The 26,166-nt window shown below is 43.2% G+C and overlaps 1 protein-coding gene across 3 annotated transcripts in view; it reads right to left on the bottom strand.

Annotated features, from left to right (window-relative positions):
* LOC138480861 (synaptotagmin-like protein 2) overlaps positions 1-26,166 on the bottom strand; it is a 749,121-nt gene that overhangs the window by 129,033 nt on the left and 593,922 nt on the right. For all 3 annotated transcript variants that reach the window (XM_069612635.1, XM_069612634.1, XM_069612636.1), the window contains exons 6-7: positions 16,561-16,651; positions 12,050-13,165 (exon numbers count right to left, since the gene is read on the bottom strand). In XM_069612635.1, the coding sequence (XP_069468736.1) occupies positions 12,050-13,165; positions 16,561-16,651 (1,207 nt within the window). The remainder of the gene's footprint in view (positions 1-12,049; positions 13,166-16,560; positions 16,652-26,166) is intronic.

The following is a 26,166-nucleotide window of genomic DNA, read 5'->3' as shown; positions in this document are numbered from 1 at the left end:
TTGCTTCCATTTTTTAATGACGTGTTTAAGGCATTAGCCAAGGCCTACTTTTAGAACTTGACCCTTAATGCAACTGTACCATTGAGTGATGAACAAGAAGTTGGAGAGCCATTTTTAATGACAATGTCTAAAACTGATGCTTAGTAACACACGTCATGTCATGTTTGACACTTCATGTCTTGTCCCAAAGACGTTGCAAGGCTTAAAATGAACTTTTCGCTCCTCCCTAAAAGCCTTTCTTCTTCACTCCCCCTCTGACTCCCCTTCCCTTCCCCTCTCCCCTTCTAACCCCCCCCGGACCACAAATTCACCACTGATACCACTTGTACTTTATGGTCACCAGACCACTCCCCCTTCCCATGCCCCTCCCCCTTCCTCCCACTCACAGACCTCAATACAAACTCTGGAATCCCGTTCACCTTCCCCCACTCTCCCTCTCCTCCTTGTAAATTGTTCTACGTGTTGTTCTAATGTCTTGACTTATGTTGTAAAATGCTTCTCTTACTATTGTACCTGTTGTTATATTGTAAAGCGCTTAGGCTTAAAGCGCTATATAAATTCAATAAACATAAACATAAACATTATTGGGAAATTGTATTGTCTTTGTTTAAGGGAAATAATCTTCAATTTTATTTAGTTGTTTTTTTTTTAATTTAAATTTTTCGTTTATTTATTTTAACCTTGTAAAAGCAAAACAATACAAAGGCACACGGGTATGCAGGACCCATATCATGTAACCACCTCCGAGGTTAATCACTGACCTTAGCAGGCTATGTGGCTGTGGCAATGAAACTCTTTTCCATCTAGTTTTACTTTGCCGAGCACTAAGGGATAACCGTACTCAGCTATTGGGAACATTCTTTTTGGAAACCAGAACATTGGATGCTGATGCTTGGTGGATTCTGTTGACTTTGGGAGCAAAACTGTCTTTGGGGATCATTCCGAGGTTGGAGGTAAGGGATTACCGGCACCGGTAAGGGTGCTGATGCCGGTAATCCCTTACCTCCGTATTCCGAGGTCCATTAGCGGGTCCTTCCTTACCTCCTGCTTTTAGCAGGAGTTAAGTACGGGACCTACAAAGGTACTTCGGAGGTAATTACGGTACCGTAATTTACGGTGCCGTAATTACCTCCTTCCCTCCAACCCTGGAATGGCCCGGTAATTACTCCATTCACCATGCCGGATTTGGGACGGTTTCGGAGGCAACCAATGTGCTAATTACTCCATGGTTACCTCCAAACCCGGAATGAGGCCCTTTGACACTGGCGCTACAAGCCTTCCTAAAAACTGGATTTGAAACTTTGGAGGTCTGTAATGTCTGATTTGGACTTTAAGGGAGGATGTGTGAGTGCACTATGGCGGTGGCTAGTTTGCTCTTAGCCAACTGATAGCTATGGTACCTATCCAAAAGTACACATAATTGGAACCTCCTCTGCCCTAGCAAGTGTGAAATAGTTTTTTTCTTTTTCTTTGCTGATATTGTTTTTCTGAATGGAGGAGTTTTCTTGTTCTGATGGCAGAAAGGTATGATTATTAAACCATGTGCCTAAAAAATAAAAATAAAAATAAAATATAAAGGCACAAGGGTAGGCAGCACCCATATAGTGTAACCGACTTTAAGATTAATCGCTGACTGTATCTGATTCGGGGCTCCAAAATTCCAAAGAGGCCAAGAAAAGAGAAAAAAGAAATCCCCAAGAATTAAGGAAGTGCCAAGTAGTGGCATTCAGGAAATGTACAGTCAACTCCAACCATAATATGTAGAAAGAAGATCCAGCCCCCATAGGAACAAAATGAGGCAAACAGTACTCAAGTGATCCCGCACTCTTCAACCAGTGTCACCATCCTGAGGTTTTGTTGAAGGCACAGTCTTCAACAGCTTCTCTGCCCCTTCAATATCTCAGAAGAGGTACTCCTTCCCATTCCAAGTCACCGTAAGCTCGGCCGGATGGAGCAGGCCCGATTTGACCCCACTCTCCAGAAAAGCTTTCTTTGTGACATTTAGGGCCCAGCATTTCTTGTTATTGGCTGGAGAGAGATTAGGAAAACATTGATCCTATGATCTTGATATAGCACTGATTTCTTGGCCGCTGCCACCTTTAGGATCCTCTCTCTGTCCTGGAATCACTTAGGCGCACCAGCAGCAGGGGACACACCTTTGCGCTCTGGATCCAGCTAACTTGAGCCTATAGCATTTTTCAACCGATAAAGTGTCATCATACACATAGAGATCAAGATGCTCAGGAAGCCATGTTGAAACTAAACCTATCGGGTCGTCGTCACCTTCTGCACCCTCTGGGAGGCCAATGATACGCAGTTGGGATGCATGCATTGTGTTTTCCACAAGTTAAAGCCTCTTATCTGTCACCCTGCTGCCTTTCACCACCAACTCCATTTATTTGCTGATTTTCTGCACCAGAGGGAGTGGTTGTCGCATTGCACATCCAGCTCAGTGGTCTTCAGCTCCAGAGTAGATGTTCTTGTTTCCAACAGGGCCACTTTCTCTGTTAGTTTGTCCAGTTTACCCGCCAACAACAGCATTGACTGTTCTATGTACCCTAGCGCTGTCATGTTGGCGTCCTGGGGTGGAGGCTTCTCCTGAGTATGTTGCCAAATATGGGGTGCAAAAAAATCAGCATCCTCCACAACGCTTATCTTCTTTAACTTTCCCGTTGCCATTTCTCTCCGCCTCTGTTTAATGGCTGGTCTCCCAGCAAGCCCTTTAGGGCAGCAAACTGCCCACTTATCATCCACAGCCGCACAGCGGGTAGAAAGCAAGGGAGGAATAGGATAGTGCTCTAGCCTAACCACAATACTCCAGAGTGCAGGCTCGCCCTTCTCATTAGCCCGTCTGGCCACTGTATGCCAGAGCTCAGTGATGGGCTGCCCATAGTTCATTGAAGCCAAACCGAAAAAACCCTCTTTTCCATGGTCCATGTAATCCAAGCCGAAGCCATGTCCTGTCATCCAGGCGCAGGGACAAATCCTGCACCAGATCGGTGCACAGTGAGGCCATCAGCAGTCTTATAGCTATGGGCTTCGGCACTCCGGCTGTCATCTGGATCAATGGTTCCAGGGTCAGAGCTGGGGTTGGTGTGCTGCACGGCAAGGGACCCGACCCTCGCCAGACTTGGAGAGAGATGATCCAAGCAGTACAATGATGTAATTCCAACGTGGCACCCTCCTCGACTCCCACGGCACACACTCGGAGTGCACCCTCGCAGCTCCTGCAATCTCACTCTGTGGGTATGCCTGGCATCACTCGTCACTGCCAAGAAGCTGGTTCCGGGGCAGCCAATCAGCCAGATTTTCGGGCCATCACTGAACCATGGAGGGGGCAATTTTCAGGGTTTCTTCACACAGTACGATGGCTCCTTCTGATCAGGGCCAACAGTGCGATCTAATATACATTGGAAAATGCAAACGAGAAATCCGTCAATGGATCTACGTACACAAATCTTGCATCAAAAAAGAAGTGGAAGATAAACCGATTGTTGCACACTTTAAAGCAAAGAAACACCTTCACATAGACCTTTTTTGGTTTATCATTGAAACGGTAGAAAAATCCTTATAGAGGGGGCAACCGTAATATGATGCTACGTCGCCTAGAACAAAAGTGGATCTACCGCTCGGATAATGTAAAGAAAGGCCTCAACATTTCAATGGAGTGGAATTTGTTTTTCAACTAAATCACACTTCTGTGCTTTCATTGTGAGACACAACAACCCTACCTTGTTTGTGCTCAAGAAGCCCCTGTTGTAATTCATCAACACCAGTCTATAAACTAATGTTTACATTAATCTGTGTAAAACTTTCCAAATGTAATTAGACTTCTGTTACTAGGAATGATTCTATTCTGTAATCTGTCTCTACAATATGGGATATGTAGATCTGTCTTTTCTCCCCTTTGTTTATTTGGTAGAAATGTGACTATGCAATTTGTTGTTCTTATTTGTTCATCTCCACAGTTTGTTTTCCTCTCATTACAGTGACATTGTTTATGTAAATGAAACTAAATGTTCTTTAGCGCTATAGACAACTGTCTCTATTTTAAATGACTTTGTGATTTGTTGGATTTTGATCTATACTTGTGCTCCATGCCCTTCAGGTGTCAGCTAGTGGGTCATTTTCCACAGCCAACTGTACAAATGCGAGTAACTCGCATGCTATTAATGTCATTTTTAACCTGAAATACGGAACACTTTGTCTGCATGCTTAGATACAGCAAATATGCTAATGGCTTTTAGGACACTGCACACGCTAAATACTATTTTTTATTCATATCCCATCATGAACCCTTAATTCACCCCTTAGTTCTAAATGATGAATCAATTTCAAATGTCTTAAGGAACCTCTGCCCGACACTGCTCCATTTTGCTGCAATACATAAAGTTATTCAAATTACAATGTCCCGCTCTCGGCACGTCTGCACATACGCGAAGCTTTAGGAACCCAACAAGGTGAGTTTTGTTGTATATTCTTTCTAAATAATCAGTTAGCCACTACTTGGGCTTCGCTTTAGCGTTTAGCACACGGTTCTTTCACTAACTCTGTTACACGCCACGGCGCGTCGTTAGTGAGCAAGTTATCCTCTGTTCCCAATCTTAAAAGCACGGCCTGCATTGTTTGAGCGTCACTAGTTACCGACAGCTCTATAAGCTCCCACATCTGTTCCGTACCTCACCAACAAGCGCACCAGGCTTTCCCTGAATAACCCTTTGCGGTTTTAACCTTCTAACAGCGCTGGTCTGTAATTCACTTTGCAATACTTGCCGTCGATGTTCACACGGAACTAATTAACACTACTTGCCCTGTTCCTCCTAGTTTTGTTATGCAACCAGTACTAGACACGTTTTAAAAATCTTTTCAATAATGCACTTTTTCGTGCTCCTTCCTAGGACGACCTACTAGCGTCCATTGGTGCCTCAGCCTCCAAGCAAGACAACTGAGCCCACATCTAATACTGGATGGTTACTAATTCACCAACAGACGGTCAAGTAGACCGTGTTGTCGGTCCCCAATCGTGGACCACACAGAACATGTCACACTACATGCATGACCTATATATTTTCGTCAGGCAATTAACTACCTTCCTTTGCCACTGCTATTCAGTGCTCACAACTATAGCTTTTGGTCCTACTCATAATTCCTGTCGCTATTACTATAGGTAGTTTCTGTGTACCAGATACTGTACGCAAGACAGTCTCAATCTTACCTCTCATCCCAAGATGTCACTAATGGCTGAAAGGTGAGGGCTCTACCTATTCTTTTTTATTCCCTTATTAATAATGGTACAATCACACCCTTTTTTAATTCGAACCTCCCTTGTTTTAAATATCTAGATAAATACTGGTACATCTAACAATCTTCACGTTATCCTAAAGAAAGCTCGGAGCTCCTGAAAGCCATTTTCCATCTATAAGATTTTAATGGTCGCAATATCCACATCCGAGCTAGAAACACCAATCTGTGTCGACAGTTAAAATGTGTTTGGAATTTGTTACTACACATTAATCTATCTTTTTGCATTAAATATCCATGATAAGACACAAGTATATCTGTCATTTTGGTTGACGATAGTAACCGCTTGTTTTCTTTTCTTTTAATATGCTGTTTTTTCAATTAAAAGTTTTATCTGTACAATTATGAGTGTGATCTCCAATAGCTAGATCTAATAATCACTAGCTTCGAATAGGTTCCCCACTTCACGTTAAAGGGAGGGGTAGCCTGGTTTCTATTTCTTTCCTCCTTCTGATCAGGGCCTAACCTCGCTCAGGGGAGCTTCACTGTAGGGCACAAGCACCCCCCGATATTTGTTAATTTTTAACCATTGAATTTTTAACTTTTGCGCTATAAAGTGTTTTGTATGGTGAAAGGCTTATGATTAGGTCTAGCACCATAATAATAACACAGAATAAAATATGAAGAATTCCTTTAGAGAGTATGCACATAGACATCCAATCGCTGGGAGAAAGAAGGTCGGCGAACAAAGACACCATTGTAGAGGGCACTGAGATCGCTAAGCTTCAAGGAGATCTAGCTGCATTACAAAATCCAGCGGTCCACCTTTTGGATAAATGTGAAGACCACTCGAGAAGAGGTAACCTAGGACTGAAGGCAGTTAAGGAGGAACTTGAGGGAACAGATCTACAGGGATTCCTTCATGACTTCTTTGAAGCTATCCTCCCAGAAAATCGTGAAAAAGATGTCTCCATGGACAGAAGCCACAGAGTGGGGCCCACATCCAACCAACCAGGTGACAGGCCGAGAGACATATCGGTAAAAGCTCAAATATTTTGCAGGCTTCAGTAAAAGCCTGCAAAAGAAGGGTTTCTATCCGATACCAGGAATAACCCATTTGTATATTAAAGGCATCAGTGTAAGAATTTTCCAGGACATAGCAGCATGCACACTGATGAAACACAGAGGATATAAAGAAGTGACAGACCAACTATGCTCACATAAGATACCATATAGATGGGTTTTCCTATGCAGCCTGGCCTTCACGCATAATGAAAGTCTTAACCGTGGAGGCAGGTTGCTCGATAATTGGTATTGATAAAGCAAGGCCAACATTTATGACCCCTGAACAGGTAGGCCAGAGATCTTGAGGAAAGAAATAGACATAAGCGACTAGAGGCTGGGGGGATAAAAAGCACAGGCGCTAAGCCAATAAGGATTGAGTGCTTATAACTGCTGTTGAGTAGGGTAGAGTGCGGTTAGAAAAAGCTTGTATTCCTTGAAGGAGACAAGTCATGGACACTGCTCGAACTGAGAGATGTATTTGCAGAGTAACAACACTGTTAAAAAGAGGTCCATTTGGATCTCAAAGAATTTAGAGGCAGACAGAATTCACCAGTTTAATGCAAGAACGCCAGGGAGGGTCATGGTGAGCATGTTGGGTTAGGACTAACTTTGCTAAATATGGTAATTCTCTTATTGGGGATGGACGAGAGGGGAGAAGGGATGGGGACTAGGGGAGTTTAAACTGTTTGATACTGTTATACTCATTTCTACTGTGCCTTTTGGATCACAGACTAAGCTCAGTAGGTTAATTATACTTGATACTCTCCACTGAAGTGTCTGACATTTAACATTAGGGGACCCAACTCCCATAATAAGAAGGCTCACCTATTTTATCTACTAAAAAAGAGGAGTAAGGAGTGGCCTTCTTTTAGGAGACACCTGATGCCAAATGATTCATTTCAGTTACATCACACAATGTTTCCACAGATTTTCCAATCATCTGCCCAAGTGTAGATACTGCAATCATCATACAGAGGGCTGGACCTAAGTGATGCATGGAGGTTCCACCACCTATCGGACCCATGTTAGTACACATGCTGTATTTGACCATAGTTTGGTCAGCATGGAGTTATCGCTATCCCGAGAGAACAGAGGAAAGGGCCCCTGGACTCTACCAAAACGCATACTGAGAGACAAGTTGGTAGTGCAGAATGTCACTAAACTGATCAGTGAATTGCTCATGCTCTACTGTGGCCACCTCATACCAACAATATGTAAAAGCTGCCATACAAGGCCTATTATTAACAGGGGCTAACAAGCTCGGCCGAATCACGGGAAAGGTCTTAGATAATTTGCAAAGAGAAATGAAGGCGTTCGAACAAGACTATGTGAGGACAGGGACCAAAAGGATACATAAGAAATTGCAGGAGAGATGCAAAAAATGAACAATGCTCCAGAAGAGCAGAAAGAGCATTGCTTGGCCTTAGAAGGAAATTCTATGAGAAAGGAAGCAAGCCTGCATTACCTCTAGTCAACGCTCTCCGTAATAAGCACCAGAAACATCATATTACAACAATTACATACCTGATTTTGTCCTGTTCTTTATATTGTTTCCTCCATGCATGTTCTAGCTTCTGGTTTGTTTTCCTCGAAGCCTGAAGTTGATGGGTAAACCATTTTGTTACCTATTTATTTTGGGGGTGAAAAGTTGCTTCTGTGCTATGGAGTCTAGGGCTTCTGTTATCCATTTTTGAAGCATCTCCATTATTGCCTCTGGTGGGAGTGTATCCAGGAGATCGTTTTGCGATTTTGCGGTTTCCAATAGGGTGTAGAGTTCTGCTGTCTTGGAGGATTTCCAGTTTCTTGTCTTGATTGGAGCTAGGTTTTATGTGGGCGACACATATTCACACTGAAGTGTGAATCACAAAAGAAATCATAAGGTGCTTGCTCCAGAGAATATGGATTGTGAGAGCAGTTGAAGTTAGACTTTCTTTGCAGACAATTACATCCAATGTGTGTCCAGCAGCTTCACCATTTGTCGTAGGTGCATGCTGACTTGATGGTAGGTGAGTGATTTGGTAGAGTTGCTATTCACCTCTTCGAACCAGCTGCTAAAGTCTCCTAGTATGATCACGTGTTTCTACTGGGATGCTGGTTATGCTGTCTGTGACAGTCGGGTTATATGTGGTTCGTCTGCAAATGCGTAAGAAGGGGAGATTGGTCCAATGATCCAGTTCAAGGTCAAGGAAATGTAGTTCACAGTCAGGGATATTTTGCGATGGTGCAGCTGGGATTCCTAGGCACTCTTCCTAAGCTGCACCTGGACCCCCCTCTTTTTCCTTCTTGGTTGGTTTCCCTGAGTTTGAAGTTGCTAGCGAGAAATGTGTGTGCAACTACCCACAAGTCATTCATTAGCCAGGTTTCTGTGAGGAAAAGCATTATCTATGTGCTATGTTTCGACATTGCTCATGTGTTGCTCAGAGTTCAATGAACATTCTTGTTTTCCGGGTTCTGTTTATCTATTAGAGGTTGCATCGTTAGGGTGATTGCCCCTTGGTTGGTCGTGCCATTTGGTCCATTGATTGACTTTGGTTTGAGGGGTGAGTGGGGAACTTTGTTGTTTCTGCTTCTTCGTTGAGGAGGTTGAGTAGGTTGTGATTAGGGTCAATGTTGCTTTTGCAGTTGGATACGATTCTGATCCTTCATTGAGGAGGTTGAGTAGCTTGCCAAAGTGGCATATGATAAAGATGGCAAGGTATCCAAATGGCAAAAAAATCCCTGTGGCCAATTCTCAAAGTGGCAACAAATCTCAATGGTAAACTATCAAAGTGGCAGATGCCATAGTGGCAAAATATCACAGTGGTGAAATATCACAGTCACAAATGATCAAAGTGGTCAAATGTCTCTGTTGCAAACTTTCCCAGTGGCCAGTTGTCAAAGTGACAACACATCTAAGTGGTAAACCATAAAGGTGGCAGATACCACAGTGGCAAAGTATCAAAGTGGGAAATATTACAGTGGCAAACTATCAAAGTGGGAAATATCACAGTGATAAATATCACTGTGGCAAACTGTTCAAGTGGGAAATATTACAGTTGTAAATTATCAAAGTGGGAAATATCACAGTGGTAAATGATCAAAGTGGAAACATATTACAGTTGTGAAATATCACAGTAGCAAATGATCAAAGTGGAAGTTATCATATCAAAATGGCAAATTATCAAAGGGGCAAATCCACAGTGGCAAACTATCAAAGTGGAAAATATAACAATGCTACATTATCTTAAATTGCATAATATCACAACAGAAAACTATCAAAGTGGCAAAATATCAAAGTGACAAGCTATCAGAGGGCAACATCTAAGAATGGCAGCCCATCAAAAGCAAAATCTAAAAATGCCAAACTATCAAGGTGACACAACATCTGAATGGCACACTATCAAAGTGGCAGAAATCCCACAGTGGCAACCTGTCTTAGTGGTAAAATATCACAGTGGCAAACTATCATAGTGGCAGAAATATCACAGTGGCAAACAGTCAAAATGGGCAAATATCACTGTGGCAAGTAATCAAAGTGGCAAAATACCACAATGGTAAAACTATAAAAATGGCAAAGTAGGAAAATATCACAGTGGAAAATTATCAAAATGTCATTATTGAAATGGCAAACTATCAAAGTGGCCGACTATCAGAGTGACAAACTGTAAGAGTGTCCAACTATCACAGTGGGCAAATATCACAGTGGTGAGTTATTCACTGTGCGGCCCCTTACCTTAATGCTGTGTGGCCCCTTGGCACAGGGTAGAGGGTGTTGGAGAGCAGGTCAAGAGTCCAAGGAGAACTATGAAAGTCTGATTTGAGGGGCAGAGAATTATGTTGTTGTGTGAATGTTAGAAGGGACATGCTGACGGTTTTAGTATTGCATTGCAATGCAACAAACATTGACCGTTCCTTGCTACTCTTCTGCATTTATCTGTGAGGGCTCGGTGTCTCCTACACTAGCAATGAAGTCACCAGAATTCAGAAAGTTTTATCTCTTGTGACAGAATGGAGCAATGGGCAAAGAGATGCCCGCACCAGGCCAGAAGAGCATGCTTCTGGGAAAAAAGACAGGAACGGAAGTGACAGCAAAAACGAGAATTGGTCAAGAAAAACGATCTAAAAAACACAGCAGCAATCAACAATTAAAGGTACATGAGGCTAGGCAGCATTGCCAGGTGTAGGGGATGGAGCGATCATGCCTTAATTCAAAATGTGAAATCTTATATTGTTTATTTATCACTTGTCTGGTGTGTTGGGCTTTTACATACCATTACATATGCCTGCTACACACAGGTATGAACTCGGTAACTGGTATTATTACTTCACAACTTATATCCTCAGTTGGAGTTATTTTGTTGTTAATGGTGATGGAAGCAGACGGGCACTCAGGAGATGTCATTGCAGACTGATGAATATATTGTAAGGTCATGAAACCTGGATCAGCTCATTGGCCAGAACATGAATACTCTGTGCAAGCTATTTCACTCTGAGCATGTTTGCTCTGTCTGTTGCATTCTGGTAGAGTACTGCATTTTACTTTGGTTTGGAATGATATTGGAACGTCTTATTATAGGGGTTAGTGCTATCATTCTCTGTCGGCAGCAATGAGTGTGTTAAAACATCTTACAAATGATGCCTAACTTTGTCTCGATGTCTGACATGATGTGTGATCTTGATCCAGAGGCAGGAAAGGGTTGAGTCCTGGACTATATGAGATTATCGACTAACTAATGAATGCTCCCAATATTCAAATTATTCATCCCATCATAAAAGATATTCTGCCCTTCTAGATGTAAAACAATCCTTCTCAAATTCATTATGCCAGAAAACAAATGAAGTTTTAGTTTCGTGGAAGGAAAAAATTGGCTTTTGATTGCTCCATTTTATCCCAGACAGTCCATAGGGTCCTAGGACGCTAAAGCCGCTATATAAGAATCACTTTTCACCACATCAGGTGTCTGCAAGCTTTGGCTCTCCTAATGTGTTGGCCAACAACATCCATCAGTTCTAGCCAGCGCATCCCTGGGAGGATAGCTCAGGGTCAATGCGTTTGTCTTGGAAGCAAAATAATGCAGAGCAGAGCAACACAGGTTAGAATCCCGGTCCTGTGCTTAGAGACTGGTGTCTGTAAAGAAATATGTATTAATGAATTAGTCGAAGTTGGGCAAGATGGGAGCTGCAATCCAAAACATCTGGAGAGCGCATGTTACAGGCCCTTCAATACAGGCCATTGCATAATGGATCGACTTCAATCCTCTGTCAACATACAGGGAAAAGTTTCTAGTTATGTTCACTTGCACTTGTTTACATGGAAGGTACTACCCACGGGGAATGTGACGCTGTAGGCTTAAGTTTAATTGTCTGATTTTACATTTTTGGATCTTCAAGACTGGTAGTGTATCCAATCGTTTAAAAATAATGTGCTTAATAGGCAAAATATATCTTTATAAAAATAATGAACATTCTTTGATCAATCTATGCTGTGCAGAGAGATGACTGAGTCTGAAGAGTGAGGATGGTACGCAGTGAGTTTATATAAATCACATTTCTGTACACTGGTTACTTCTTCTGGATTTGAATTGTAGCCTACAAAACCTACATGAATGTTGAAAAAGTGTATATTTTACATATACGCACATTCTAGGGGACCACGATCTGTAAGCCTTTTATGGGGTCATTTTACACTATTCTACAACAATGGAAATATATCAACATCGCATTCTGCAAACAATGATCCCTATCCATTTGAGGTTGACCTTACCTTCAGGATCTGGGATGTCGCATTTCTCAGTCAGTTCCCCATTGGCTTCCAATGTGGGCTGTTCTCTGAAACCGTTCACTGCAGAGTCAAGTGTTTTATCTTTTTCATCATCATCCGTAGTGGCTGCATCGATTAAAATCTGAACCTTGCTCTGTAGTGACTCTGCTCTTTTTTGGACGCTCTCCGGCACTATGACCTCCTCTTCGACTGTCAGCATCTCTGGATCAGAAAGACTTTGCAGCCTCTCTTTTTTGGGAGGAACTGGCGTGTCGACTTTGTTGTCCAGCTGTACGGAGGGGATTCTAACGGGAAGTCTGGATTTCTTGGAGTGCCTAACCGGGCTTCGGTTCTCCTCATTGCCATTGTGCCTTCCATTGCTCTCGGCAAATGCGTTGTTTTTGGACAATGCTGGGCCCTTGCTTCTGCCATAGGTGGACCTAGGGGCAGAGGAAGAAGTGGCCCCTTTCCTTGAATGCGGTACATGTATATAGAGGGGCTCATCCTCACTGGAAGACGGTGTCACTGCCCTTTTGAAAGGGTATCTTGTTCGGTGCGGAAGCTCAGCAAATCCCTTCTCCTCCCCCTCCTGACTCTTATCTGAGTGCACAGAGATAGAGCGGTTCAAAGGAAAAAAATGCCGCCCGTTGGAGTCAGATGAGTTTTGTTTCTCGACTGACTCCACGTCATTTGCATGATTTACTGTGCCAACATCGGCCCCCTTTTCCCAAAAGCTTTTCAGGGTCTTGAAGTGGTCGCGGTCTACAATGGTTTCCTGATCCTTTGGTTTATCTTTCAATGAAAACACTGTGAAGTGTGACCCTTGTTTGAGGATGTTGTTGCTTTCAGCGTCTGGTGAAGACAAACTTGAATTTGTGAGCGACTCGGTTTTCACGGCACTGGCATCGCACCGGCCAAAGTTGTTCAGAACCACCTCCGGCTTAGGCAACACTTTACTGGGTTTCTGTTTGACTGGTATTTTGCTGAAAATGTGCCTTTCTTCTGTTGGCCCTTTCTTCGATGTTGTGTCAACGTGGAGGTCCCATTGAGGGGAAGGATTGATCTGGACCACTTCTTTTTCACAAACCTTAGTATGTGAAGCCAAAAGGATATCATGACCTGATGAATATAAGACATATGCAGGTTATTCGAGAAACATATGTGTTAAATTACTAGTGTATTAATAGGGAATATGTTTTAATTCATTTCTTACATTTTAAATGAAAAGTTTGATTTGCGAAACATAAGAAATTGGCATCATTGGTTACAGCAATTCTAAATTAGGGGTTCTCTAATATTTTAGGGTCATCTCACTATTCTTGTGGTAGCTCTGGTACCAGGACCCCTAAGGAACTTCACATTGGCCTCCAGCCACACTGGAAAGAACTTCAATTAACTAACTGTAGAAATAGTAAAGTGGTGTATGTCATCATCTCGGTCTCGGGAGGATAGCTCAGGGGCAACATGCTCGCCTTGGAGGCAAGACGACACGGGTTGATCACCGGATCTGCACTTAGAAACCTCTGGGTATTAAGCGCGTTATAAATAACCTATCATATCACATCTGCCCTTCTAGTTTGTGGTACATATGCGTGAACATGAAGAAGATTAAGGTCAGGCTGGGAAAACACACGAGTTGCATGCATAATGCTACTCTGACAATCTCTCTGCTAAAACATTTGCTTAAGAAAGCCAATTCTGTTCACGAGAAGTTCTAGTTAATGTTGACATCTTTGGATGTAGAAACAAACAAGGAAAATAGAGTTTTCGAATTGGAATAATGCCTTATCTTCAAGACCAGAGCAAATGAAATAGGAGTCAATGTTGATGTTGTCTGGGTACAGCACATTGATGTGTCTGCACTGGTGTCTCCTTCCCAGGTTGCTTATCGATTGCCCAGCCCACCCCCACCTACAGCGTACCTGAACAAAGTTACACAGTTTCAATGGAACGCATCAGGATTTCAGTAAGTCACCAAACTTTTAGAAATTCTGATTCATAAACATTTATATATATATGTCCCTAAACCTGGCACATTTTGCTTAATTTTGAATGGGTGTAGCTTGTTTGTTGATGCAGCTCTTTTACATTGTGTTATATTTAATTAACCAGGCATAAACACCCTTACAATTTTTTTAAAATTCAATTGTGAGCCATTTTCAGTGAAATGGCAAATGTGGTCATATGTTGTTTGGCCATTTTAGTGACATCAATGCTCTAGATGTGTATCTTTCTACCTCTGTTTCATGACAGTCAGCCATTTGGGAGAGTGACGGGTTCGTTTTACTAGCAATACGGCCACCTCTGCTCCATTATGTTTGGCCATCCTTAAGCGTGACAGTCTACCTTTTGGCGACCACGAAACAACTTGCAAAACACATGCATTTCAGGTGAGACTTTCTCTCAACGTCATCCTGCTCTCCTCTACATCTTCCCCGGGGCTGACTTTTTTAAGCATAGCTTCTTTTTTGGGGGACACATTTTTTATTTTTTATATTTTCGTTTAGATGGATGCAATACTAAAACATGCATTCCCCCTTTTTGTTTTTTTTAACTTATAGATGAATATGGATTCCCAACACAATACTCAGCTTTGCGTAAGCTGCCATCCATTTTTAATACAATGTTTTTAAGAAGTGTTTTAATGTAGTATTTTATTCATGTGTGGATACATTTTGGTCACCTCTTTCCATATTGAGTCATGAGTTGTACGTACCCTATAGCATTCCCAGGTGAGCATCCCTCTGCATGGCAGACAGTTGTGTTGTGTTTAATATCTACACAAATTCCATCATTCCCTACTTTGAATTTTCTCTCTCCCCCTGGTCCATGTTTACACTTAAGATACCTCGGGGAGAGATGGTCACTGTATTTTTCTTGATTAATATTCATTTGTGGTCTAAGTGAGGGATTGACATTTTGCATATAGCAAATTGTTTTCTAATGTAAAGTCTATGCTGGCAATATAACTTATTTTATGTACTATCATGTAAATCGAGGTTGTTTTTGTTTGGTTACCACATCACCTTCACTTGCCACTGACGAAGGCCCGTCACTTTGTCAGAAAACAAAACATGTAGGGCTTTTTGCACAGTCCTAAGTAAGTACACGTTTTTTTCATTGATTTCATGATTGTGTTTCTCATTTCATATAATAATGTAAGAACCCATTTTATTTCTTTGTGATGCACAGTTTTACTATGTTATATGAGTTATAATTGACTCCAAAGAAATGTGTCATTTGGTGATTTGGGGATGTTCATTTAGCGACATTAAGAGAATTGAAATATTGGCCTTTCTTTCGTTAATCATACAGAGTTCATCCGAGTCTCACATTGTCATGTTTTCTTTGTACCTTGCCGCATGACTTTATTGTTGATTTTCAGGCTACCGTCTCAAATTCATTTACTACACCAACATTTTAGAACTCCCTTTTGCATTGAGAGCATGGTTGTTCATTGTCCATGTAGAAATGGCTGCTCCACTATAGCATTACTACAGATTAGTACCTGGTGCTGATGCAACGGGAAACACTGAACGTGGATTGGCTCAATTGCGAGCCATACCACAGTGTAATTCCGTTTACGCATCGGCGTGCATCTCGCGCCGGGTCTCAAAGCCTCCTTTCTCATCTCCCCATTCATTACTATGGATCAACTTGGCCCAAAATGGCACCCTGTTGATCCGTAGTAATAAAGCAGTACGTGCATTCTAGCCTCTATAGAACTAACGCGTACTGCACCGGCCCCCTTTTCAAACGGCGAAACAAATGCTGTTTTAAAAATATAACACCACCATTAGTATCCTGGGGTAAAAACACCCGGAAGACTAATGGCAATAAGCCCCTCACTGGAGGGCATTACAGGCTAATGGTAATGCTCTGGGGCCTTCGTTATGGCCCCTCGCTATGCTCGGGCCTATAACTATGGGCCCGGGGGCATTACCTTAGGCAGTAATGGCCCGCCGGCAAGGGGCTTATTGCCAGAACATGCCATGCTGCAAGAAAAGTATTGGGCAGGAGGCCAAGCCTTTCACTACTTCTTCAGCCAGCAAAACACTGCCAGTTCTGTCCTGAACGTATGCTATTTTATGTAATCATTTTGGTTAGTTAAGAGGGCTCTCTTTTTTTTTTTTTTAAACTCTTTATTAACATTTTGGATAACACCCCAAAGTACCAACCCCTCCCCACTCCTCCCCGCACAGTCAAACTTAACAGCTGGGCCCAAGGGATCGTTATTCGCTCTCCCTCCGTCTCAGGCTCCCTTCCCCGCAGGACCGTTAGCTCCGCCACCCCGCACCTCCGCACATCTTTCCGCCATTGACCAATCAATGGGCCCTGTAAGAGGGCTCTCTTAATGATAGAAAAAGGTTGTACAAATGGCATACATATGACATATATTTATATATTATGCATAAGTGGCATATACCATAACAACAAAGGTAAAGTCAAGCGATAATAGCAGAGGCAAGAAAGAGAAACACACATTTCAAAAGCGTTTAGTTAATTACATTTACCTTTCTCAGTTTGTTGCGAATTATCTGTCGCCACAAAGGGACTCAATCCGATGCCGCTGTCTGCAGGCGAAATTTCCGTCAGGCTGTATTTCTTTTCACAGAAGGGAAGGATGCGAGGAAAAGGGGAAGAAACATCATAAAATGAATTATGCTCCAGGGGTGGCAAAATCGTACTAACATTACCATTATTTTACCCTATGAATATTTAGGTAGCGCTTAACGCGTCCAAGTGTGAGATCATAAAAACAGCATGCTACCAACTCCCGGAACTGCTACACAAGTATGATCCAAGATAATAGCAGATCCCAGCAAGGGTGCACGACGTGTGTCTGTATGTCAAATTGTGTTTTTTTCAATAATTCCGTGGTGCAACAATGTCACAGACAATGCTGTTTTGCTCACAGAATGGTGCAGATGCCAGTGTTTTGAAATCGACGTTTCAAAAAGTGCATGTACGTTGCTGGCAACCGAATACACTTGGAGTTATTGGCTAAAGATACTTCCAGAGAAAAGAAAATAGAACTTAGATTTGAAGGAGCTGATTCACAGAAACGTTTTATGATGGTGCAAACCCATAAGAAAACGCTCTGTGAATCAGGCCCTAATTGTTTAAATAATTGTGGGTTTGTGCCTGTCCACTACAGAGCCTGTATTGAGCGACACGTCTGTTGAGTATACGCCACAGGACTCTGCACGATTCATACTCCATTTCATTTATTTCGAGAGCATGCACAAAATTACAAATGAGCTTACAGCGGGCATGGTCGGACAATGTTAATGCAGCAGAAGTAAATCCTGCCAGAATGTACTTATTATCCAAGATTGGTTTAACGAGTGCTATTTTGTTTTAGGCAATGCTAATTGTATATAAAGGTTTTTAATCAAGACACTTTGGATAAGAGCACTCACTGCAAACAAAACAAATGTTTTCATCAACATTTCACTTAAGAGTATATTAGCCTTTACTCTATCGTTCTTCTGTTTGGTGCTGTTTCGATGAAGCTTGCCTGTCTTCGGGAGCTTTCTTTGCCTGTCCTCAGCAGCTTCACTTTCCTGTCCTCAAGAGGATTCTTTCCTGTCTTCAGGAGGTTCCTTTGTCTATCCTCAGGAGCTTCACCTACCTGTCTCCAGGACCTTGTTTTGCTGGTCCTCAAGAGATTCCTTTGCCTGTCCTCAAGAGATTCCTTTGCCTGTCCTCAAGAGATTCCTTTGCCTGTCCTCAAGAGCTTTCTTTGCCTGTCTTCAGGAGCATCCTTTGACTCTCTTAGGGAGCTTCATTGTCTGTTTTCAGGAGCTTCCTTTGCCTGTCTTCAGAAGCCTTCTTTGCCAGTCTTCCGGAGCTTCATTTAGCTCTCTTGAGGACATTCCTTTGCACGTACTCAGGAGCCTTTGCTACCTGTCCACATGACCTTTGTTTGCCTGTCCTCAGCAGCCTCCTTTGCCTGTTTTCAGGAGCCTCCTTTACCTGTCCTCAGGAGCTTCATTTGGCTTGCTTCAGGAGCTTCCTTTGCCTCTCCTAAGGAGCTTTCTTACCTGTCCCCAGGACCTTCCTTTGTCTGTCTTCAGGAGCTTCCTTTGCATTGCCTGTCTTCAGAAGCCTTCTTTGCCAGTCTTCCGGAGCTTCATTTAGCTCTCTTGAGGACATTCCTTTGCACGTACTCAGGAGCCTTTGCTACCTGTCCACATGACCTTTGTTTGCCTGTCCTCAGCAGCCTCCTTTTCCTGTTTTCAGGAGCCTCCTTCACCTGTCCTCAGGACCTTCCTTTGTCTGTCTTCAGGAGCTTCCTTTACCTGTTCCTCAGTAGCTTTCATTACCTGTCCCCAGGACCTTTGTCTGTCCTCAGAAGCTTCCTTTCTTTGCTTATTTATAGGAGCTTCCTTTACCTGTCCTCAGGAGCGTTTGTTACCTGTCCTCAGGACCTTCAGTGTCCTGTCCTCGGCAGCCTCCTTTGCCTGTTTTCAGGAGCTTCCTTTGCCTGTCTTCAGAAGCCTTCATTGCCTGTCTTCAGGAGCTTCCTTTGCATTGCCTGTCTTCAGAAGCCTTCTTTGCCAGTCTTCCGGAGCTTCATTTAGCTCTCTTGAGGACATTCCTTTGCACGTACTCAGGAGCCTTTGCTACCTGTCCACATGACCTTTGTTTGCCTGTCCTCAGCAGCCTCCTTTTCCTGTTTTCAGGAGCCTCCTTCACCTGTCCTCAGGAGGTTCATTTGGCTTGCTTCAGGAGCTTCCTTTGCCTGTCCTAAGGAGCTTTCTTACCTGTCCCCAGGACCTTCCTTTGTCTGTCTTCAGGAGCTTCCTTTACCTGTTCCTCAGTGGCTTTCATTACCTGTCCCCAGGACCTTTGTCTGTCCTCAGAAGCTTCCTTTGCTTATTTATAGGAGCTTCCTTTACCTGTCCTCAGGAGCGTTTGTTACCTGTCCTCAGGACCTTCAGTGTCCTGTCCTCGGCAGCCTCCTTTGCCTGTTTTCAGGAGCTTCCTTTGCCTGTCTTCAGAAGCCTTCTTTGCCTGTCTTCTGGAGCTTTATTTAGCTCTCTTGAGGACATTCCTTTGCACGTACTCAGGAGCCTTTGCTACCTGTCCCCATGACCTTTGTTTGCCTGTCCTCAGCAGCCTCCTTTGCCTGTTTTCAGGAGCCTCCTTTACCTGTCCTCAGGAGCTTCCTTTGTCTGTCTTCAGGAGCTTCCTTTACCTGTTCCTCAGTAGCTTTCGTTACCTGTCCCCAGGACCTTTCTTTGTCTGTCCTCAGAAGCTTCCTTTGCCTGTCTTCAGGAGCTTTCTTACCTGAACCCAGGACATTCCTATGTCTGTCTTGAGGAGCTTCCTTTGCCTGTTCTCAGGAGCCTTCGTTACCTGTCCCCAGGACCTTCCCTGGTATGTCTCAAGGGCTTTCTTTGCCTGTCCTCAGGAGCTTTCATTACCTGTCCCCGGGACCTTCCTTTGTCTATCCTCAGGAGCTTCCTTTGCTTATTTGCAGGAGCTTGCTTTACCTGTCCACAGGAGCTTCATTTGGCTCTCTTCAGGAGCTTCCTTTGCCTGTACCCATGCACTTTTGCTACCTGTCCCCAGGACCATTGATTGCCTTTCCTCAGCAGCCTCCTTTGCCTGTTTTCAGGAGCTTCCTTTACCTGTCTTCAGGATCTTAATTTGGCTCTCTACGGGAGCTTCCTTTTTTCTGTCCTCAGGAGTGTTTGTTACCTGTTCCCAGGACATTCCTTTGTCTGTCTTCAGGAGCCTCCTTTGAATGTCCTCAGGAGCTGTCGTTATCTCTACCCAGGACCTTCCTTTGTCTGAATTTAGGTGCTTCCTTTGCCTATTCTCAGAAGCTTTTGTTACCTCACCCAAGGACCTTCCTTTGTCTGTCTTCAGGAGCTTTCTTTGTCTTTCTTCAGGAGCTTCATTTGGCTCTCTTCAGGAGCTTCCTTTGCTTATTTGCAGGAGCTTCCTTTACCTGTCTTCAGGAGCTTCCTTTGCCTGTTCTCAGGAGCTTTCATTACCTGTCCCCATGACCGTCATTTGCCTGTCCTCAGCAGCCTCCTTTGCCTGTTTTCAGGAGTTTCCTTTACCTGTCCCCAGGAGCTTAATTTGGTTCTCTTCAGGAGCTTCCTTTGCCTGTCTTCAGGAGCTTTCTTTGTCTTTCTTCATGAGCTTCATTTGGCTCTCTTCAGGAGCTTCCTTTGCCTGTTCTCAGGAGCTTTCATTACCTGTCCTCAGGACCTTTGTTTGCCTGTCCTCAGCAGCCTCCTTTGCCTGTCTTCAGGAGTTTCCTTTACCCGCCATCAGGAGCTTCATTTGGCTCTCTTCAGGAGCTTCCTTTGTCTGTCCTCAGGAGCTTTTGTTACCTGTCCCCAGGACCTTCGGTGGCCTCTCCCCAGCAGCCTCCTTTGCCTGTTTTCAGGAGCTTCCCTTACCTGTCCTCAGGAGCTTCATTTGGCTCTCTTCACGAGCTTCCTTTGCCTGTCCTCAGGAGCTTTCATTACCTGTCCCAACGACCTTCGTTTGCCTGTCCTCAGCAGCCTCCTTTGCCTGTCTTCAGGAGTTTCCTTTACCTGTCCCCAGAAGCTTCATTTCATTCTCTTCAGGATCTTCCTTTGCCTGTCCTCACAAGCTTTCTTACCTGTCCCCAGGACCTTCCTTTGTTTGTCATTAGGAGCTCCCTTTGCCTGTTCCTCAGGAGCTTTCGTTACCTGTCCCTAGGAGCTTCCTTTGCTTATTTGCAGGTGCTTCCTTTACCTGTCCTCAGGAGCTTCATTTGGCTCTCTTCAGGAGCTTCCTTTGCCTGTCCGCAGGAGCTTTCATTACCTGTCGTGAGGACCTTCGTTTGCCTGTTCTCAGCAGCCTCCTTTGCCTGTTTTCAGGAGCATCCTTTACCTGTCATCAGGAGCTTCATTTGGTCCTCTTCAGGAGCTTCAATTGCCTGTTCTCAGGAGTTTTTTGTTACCTGTCCCTAGGACCTTCCTTTGTCTGTCCTCAGGAGCTTCCTTTGCTTATTTGCAGGAGCATTCTTTGCCTTTCTTCAGGAGCTTAATGTACATGTCCACAGAACCTTCCTTTGCCTGTCTTCAGCAGCTTTATTTGCACGTCCTCAGGAGCTTCCTTTGCCTGTCCTCGGGAGCTTTCGTACCTGTCCCGAGGACCTTCGTTTGCCTGTCCTCAGCAGCCTCCTTTGCCTGTTTTCAGGAGCTTCCTTTACCTGTCCTCACAAGCTTCATTTGGCTCTCTTCAGGATCTTACTTTGCTTGTCCTCCGGAGCTTTAATTACCTGCACTCAGGACCTTCCTTTGTCTGTCCTCAAGAGCTTCCTTTGCTTATTTGCAGGAGCAATCTTTGCCTGTCTTCAGGAGTATCATTTACATGTCCCCATGACCTTCCTTTCCCTGTCTTCAGCAGTTTTATTTGCATGTCCTCAGGAGCTTCCTTTCCCTGTCCTCAGGAGCTTGACCTAACTATCCTTCAAAACTGCTCCATAATTCATTTGATCACCACAAAGCACACATGCATTTCAATATCAACCTCTGTCATGCTTAGGGTCATGGCTGTTTGACAGGGTGGTTCAGTGCTTCAGATGTGGTCTCAGTGCCAGAGGTTTTGGAGGAATTTTTTTGCAACATCTTCCAGACTTTCTTTAAGAATAGGCTACTGAACACGATCCTGGCGTGAAGCTCCAATATTCTTGTATTGCTTCTTATTCCATGTATTAAACACATAAACACAGTACATTAGAAAACGCTAAACAACAGACACATTAAGGCAAACGAAATTTACAATTTACAAAAGGTTTGTCACTTCACCATGCCCCAAGACTGGACATTTTGGGAAAATTTGTTAAAATATGAAAACGTCATTAAAAAAGCAAAGGGACACTGTTTTCGGCCTACTCCCATTCATTTCCCATAGTGAAAAAGTCCACATTCTGCGCAGCGCATAGCAGAAATCGCTGGATGGAATTGCACCAGGTATGAAACAACCTGGGCACGAAGCGTTGACTCAATTCCATCCAGTAGTATATAAAATAGAGAGTTAAAAAAATGTTTTTAATACAAAAAAAGTGGAATGTTACAGCTACAGTGAGGTGGGAGTTACTGGGTGTGTCGGAAGACTATGCCTACTTGGTTACTTTAGGGAACTGGAGGGTGCAGTATGGAAAGTGTACACGGCCGAAGGCCATGGCTAGTAGTCCCCAACGAAACCTATTGGGGCAACATGTCAAGGGACCACAGTTAAAGTCTGTGGCCACTGGTCATGGCTGAAGGCCATGTCAAGTGTGCCCAAAAGAAACCTAGTGGTGTGGCCCCGGCCGAGCGCCGGGGCCACTGGCCATGACTAGTGGGCCCATTTAGGAAACCTATGGGAGCAATATGTAGAATGGCCACGCCAAAGGCCATGGCTCGTGGGACTGGAAGAAAGTTTTTCATTAAACATGTAAAGGAGCCACGGCTGAAGGCCGGGGCCAATGGTCATGGATAAATGCCATGACTAGTGAGCGGGAAGAACACAGTGGGCAAAGCTGAAGGCCGTCCGTGGCCACCTAGTGGTTCCAAAAGAAGCATATTGGGGGAACATGTACAGATGCCTGTCAAAAACTATGGTAAAACAAAACCCTTGAAATTCACTGAAAATACCTTGGTTAAAGTGTAGTTAAGTTGTGCAAATTTAATGCAATGAAACCCTTAAAATTCAGTGGATGTGGGTAGCCATGACCAGCTTAATTCTGTAGGTTCCTGTAGCAAAGCCCATGATCACATATATACTATAAGAGAAGGGATTCACTATGACATACAAAATGGCATTATGGGGGAAATAACATCAAAGGAATTTCCAAAGCATCAAGAATTCTGGTCTTGAGAAGAGAGTTAATCTGAGCCAATTAGGGGAGAGCTGCGTCCAGGAGGGCAACAAGTTTACTGCAATGGTGCTGCTGCAAGAGCAAGCAGCCAGTCAGGTACACCTGGGTGAAGGCAGGATACCATATTGATTATACTAAATTATTTCTTAGATTGCGCTTGCTGATGTAGCATTGCAGATTTTCAGAGCAGTGAAAATCAGTTGTTGTTATTAGCCAAATCTAATATCTGGATCAATCCCCTTTGCCTGCTTTGAGAAGGTTTGTCCTATTAATGCGGCTTAATCAGCTACCAACTTTGGGGGTCATTGATGTGAGTAAAGGGCTATATAAGGAGGAGAGAGGATGCAGACTGTGCAAACTGAAACACGCATTATGGCAACATGCAGAATGCTGGGGTCAGTATACATGGTTCATTTTGGGGGCTTTGTACATGACCATGATTGGACAAAAACCTTTGGTTTTTGGGGAAAATATTTAATGTCAAGCCACAGTTGGCTGAATATGGCATTGCTCAAGATGTGGGAAGTAATAGAAGGTGAATTAGGAAGAGCAGGAAAATAAAATATATATCGCTAGGTGATGTGTGAAGCTAGGTCTTACAATAGGCACAAGATTTACGGAAAATGTTGTGATATAAATGGATATGCGTTGATCTTCCGCACGCTGCAGAACTTAAGACCAAGATGCAAACAGCAATCTCTCAAGCCTGCATAAAACACGCAAAATATGGCAAATTCTCCTGTGTCCCAGTCCTGACATTGTATAGTCAGAAGGTTGTCCCTACGGCTTTGTACTGTGCAGAGACCAAGACATGGAGACCTGAATCATTTTAGCTCAAGATAGAAGGAATGCTCTGGAAACGTGTTCTCTCTCTACCTCAAAGTCAACTCATGCCAATAATTGGGTGCGGGCTAGAGCTGTTATCCCTAGATAGCACATATGCATGGAAGTTGTGCTCCTTGTACACAAAGTGCTTGCTCTCAACTAAATCTTACTTCTTGTTGCACATCCTATCTAGCTATGATATGGCATTCATAACGCGCCTATACACAAGTGTGTCAAGGCACGATGAGGCAAGGGAGGGGAAACAGAGGGAAGACAGAGACAACGATTCTACTAGGATAGGTGATATTGAGATCGCACAAGTGCAGGTGGGGGAGGGGGAAGTGTGGGGGGAGGGGCAGTGCAGTACATAGGATAACAGTAAAATAACTAAATACAATAAATAAATAAAAAGTGCAGCCAGCTGGTGGCAAGTGCAAGGGTAAGTGCAGACATCAGGGGTCAAGAGCTAGTTGGGGCTGTAGGGATACAGAAACAGTCCCCAAGTGCAAGGGTTGCCAGGGGGGCAGTGCAGGTGTGCAACTGGCGGGGAGGGGACCTGGGCCCGAGATCAGAGGATAGCCAGGTAACCAGTGCAATTTCAGATTTAGCCAAGAGATCAACAGGGGAGAGGAGGAGAGAACACAGAAGCAAAGAGGAAGGTCTTGAGGTGCTTCTGGAACCAGATATGGTTCTCCTCAAGTTTCAGAGAGGCAGGGAGGCTGTTCCAGAGGGAGGCTCCAGCAGAAGAAGAGATAGACCACCAACTCGCTGCTTGGAGAAGCAACAGACCCTGAGGGAGTTGGAGGCGGATGAGAGACTATCTAATGTCTTCTAACCACAAGTTTATAGTGACACGGAAGCGAGAAACTATAAACATAAAGATAGCAGATGGCATCTCTTCTGAGCTTTTGCTGAATAATCCTATACGTGTCAAAGAAAAACTCTGGCAACAGGATTGGATCAATACTTGGAAAGTTTGCGAAACTTATACAGATTTCAAGAACAATCCATTTGGTCATAAAAGGTTTTGTGTCATGGAGTCTTAATGAGATTCCCCTCTCCACTCTTCAGACCATGCCTTTTTACGATTCATATTAATCTGTGGTGCACAAAAGAGAAGCTAGCAAGATGGAAAATCATTGCAAATTGTGACAATGACTGCAGATTTTGCAGTGAAATTAAGCAGTCAGAGTCCTTAAAACATATATTAACAGAATGTCCTAAGCTCTCACATAAGCAGACCGTTTACTTAAGGTATAATTGTGAGAATTCCTATCATCACATTTTTATTTTCATTGGATATAAGATAAGCTGATTCATGAGGTTTTCTGTCATAACAACTAATTGCATCTCCATTTAAGAGACAACGGAATTGAGTGCAATTTGTTTTTGTTTTCTAACTATAACTTTTTATTGTTTGTAATCTTGTCTCTAACTTTTTCTGTCATCTGTGTTCCAACACATTAATGTGAAAATGTTTTTTGTCCTATGTCATAATAATGTATATGTCTATTCCATCCTTCTTTCTTTCTTTTTTTTTGCTTAAAATCAAAAATTGAAAGTTTGATGTTTTATATATTCAGCCATGTTAATAAAAAGTAAATTAAAAAAAGATGGATATCTAAGATGGGTATAAAAAAGGTTGTTTTAATTAATTAAAATATGTCATCATTGTAATATTGTATCAGTTCATGTATTATGAAATAGTATGGATGTGAAACATGTTAACTCATTTTTTGTATTTGATTGATGTGAAAAGTGCTAATGAACTATAACACATTAATAAAAATGAAAAGAAAATGTGCCCAATCTGTGCCCCTTATTGGGAGGGTACATGCTGTGTCTGCTTTGCAGTGAGTTAAACCTGCGATCTGCATGTTTCACACTGCCCTCTAGTGGCGATACCATAGTGCCCTTTAGTATCTCCCAGAATGTAACACTTTTATTGCCATTTCTCTAAATGGATCAGATCCTTTGTGGAACGGGAGAGGCAGCAGTGTCCCTTCCCAGCACTGCCTATGGCAAGGGTGAACTGAGCATGCAAGAGAGCCTCAGAGTGTGAGCTCTTTCCCTGGCTGGTGGCTTGGTCCTGTGGCAGAAGAAGACCTTTCCTGGAGCAGGACGCCACTCAAGAGGTGCTAGAGATGCTTCCATGTAATTATGTCCCCTCAAAAATGACGCCATGCAAAATGATCATCGAGAAATCGCAGTTTTTTCCGGGGACATTATTAGATTAGATTAGATTTTTTAAAATTAATTAAATACTTTATTGTGATATAATCCAAAAATAGGAATTTACACAACACATACATTTCTCAAACGCATAAAACATATATATATATGTATATATATATATGAACAGAATGAGCGAAATATAAAATTTACAGAGAATAATCCAATACAAAAGTATATATAGACTCTAAAGCTCCATGTGATA

The sequence above is a fragment of the Ambystoma mexicanum genome, chromosome 5p (genome assembly GCF_040938575.1).
Source record: "Ambystoma mexicanum isolate Mex_15411 chromosome 5p, UKY_AmexF1_1, whole genome shotgun sequence".
Classification (NCBI taxonomy): Eukaryota; Metazoa; Chordata; class Amphibia; order Caudata; family Ambystomatidae; genus Ambystoma; species Ambystoma mexicanum.
Note: the sequence above shows the minus strand (reverse complement) of the source record. Positions and strands in the feature narration are given on the sequence as shown.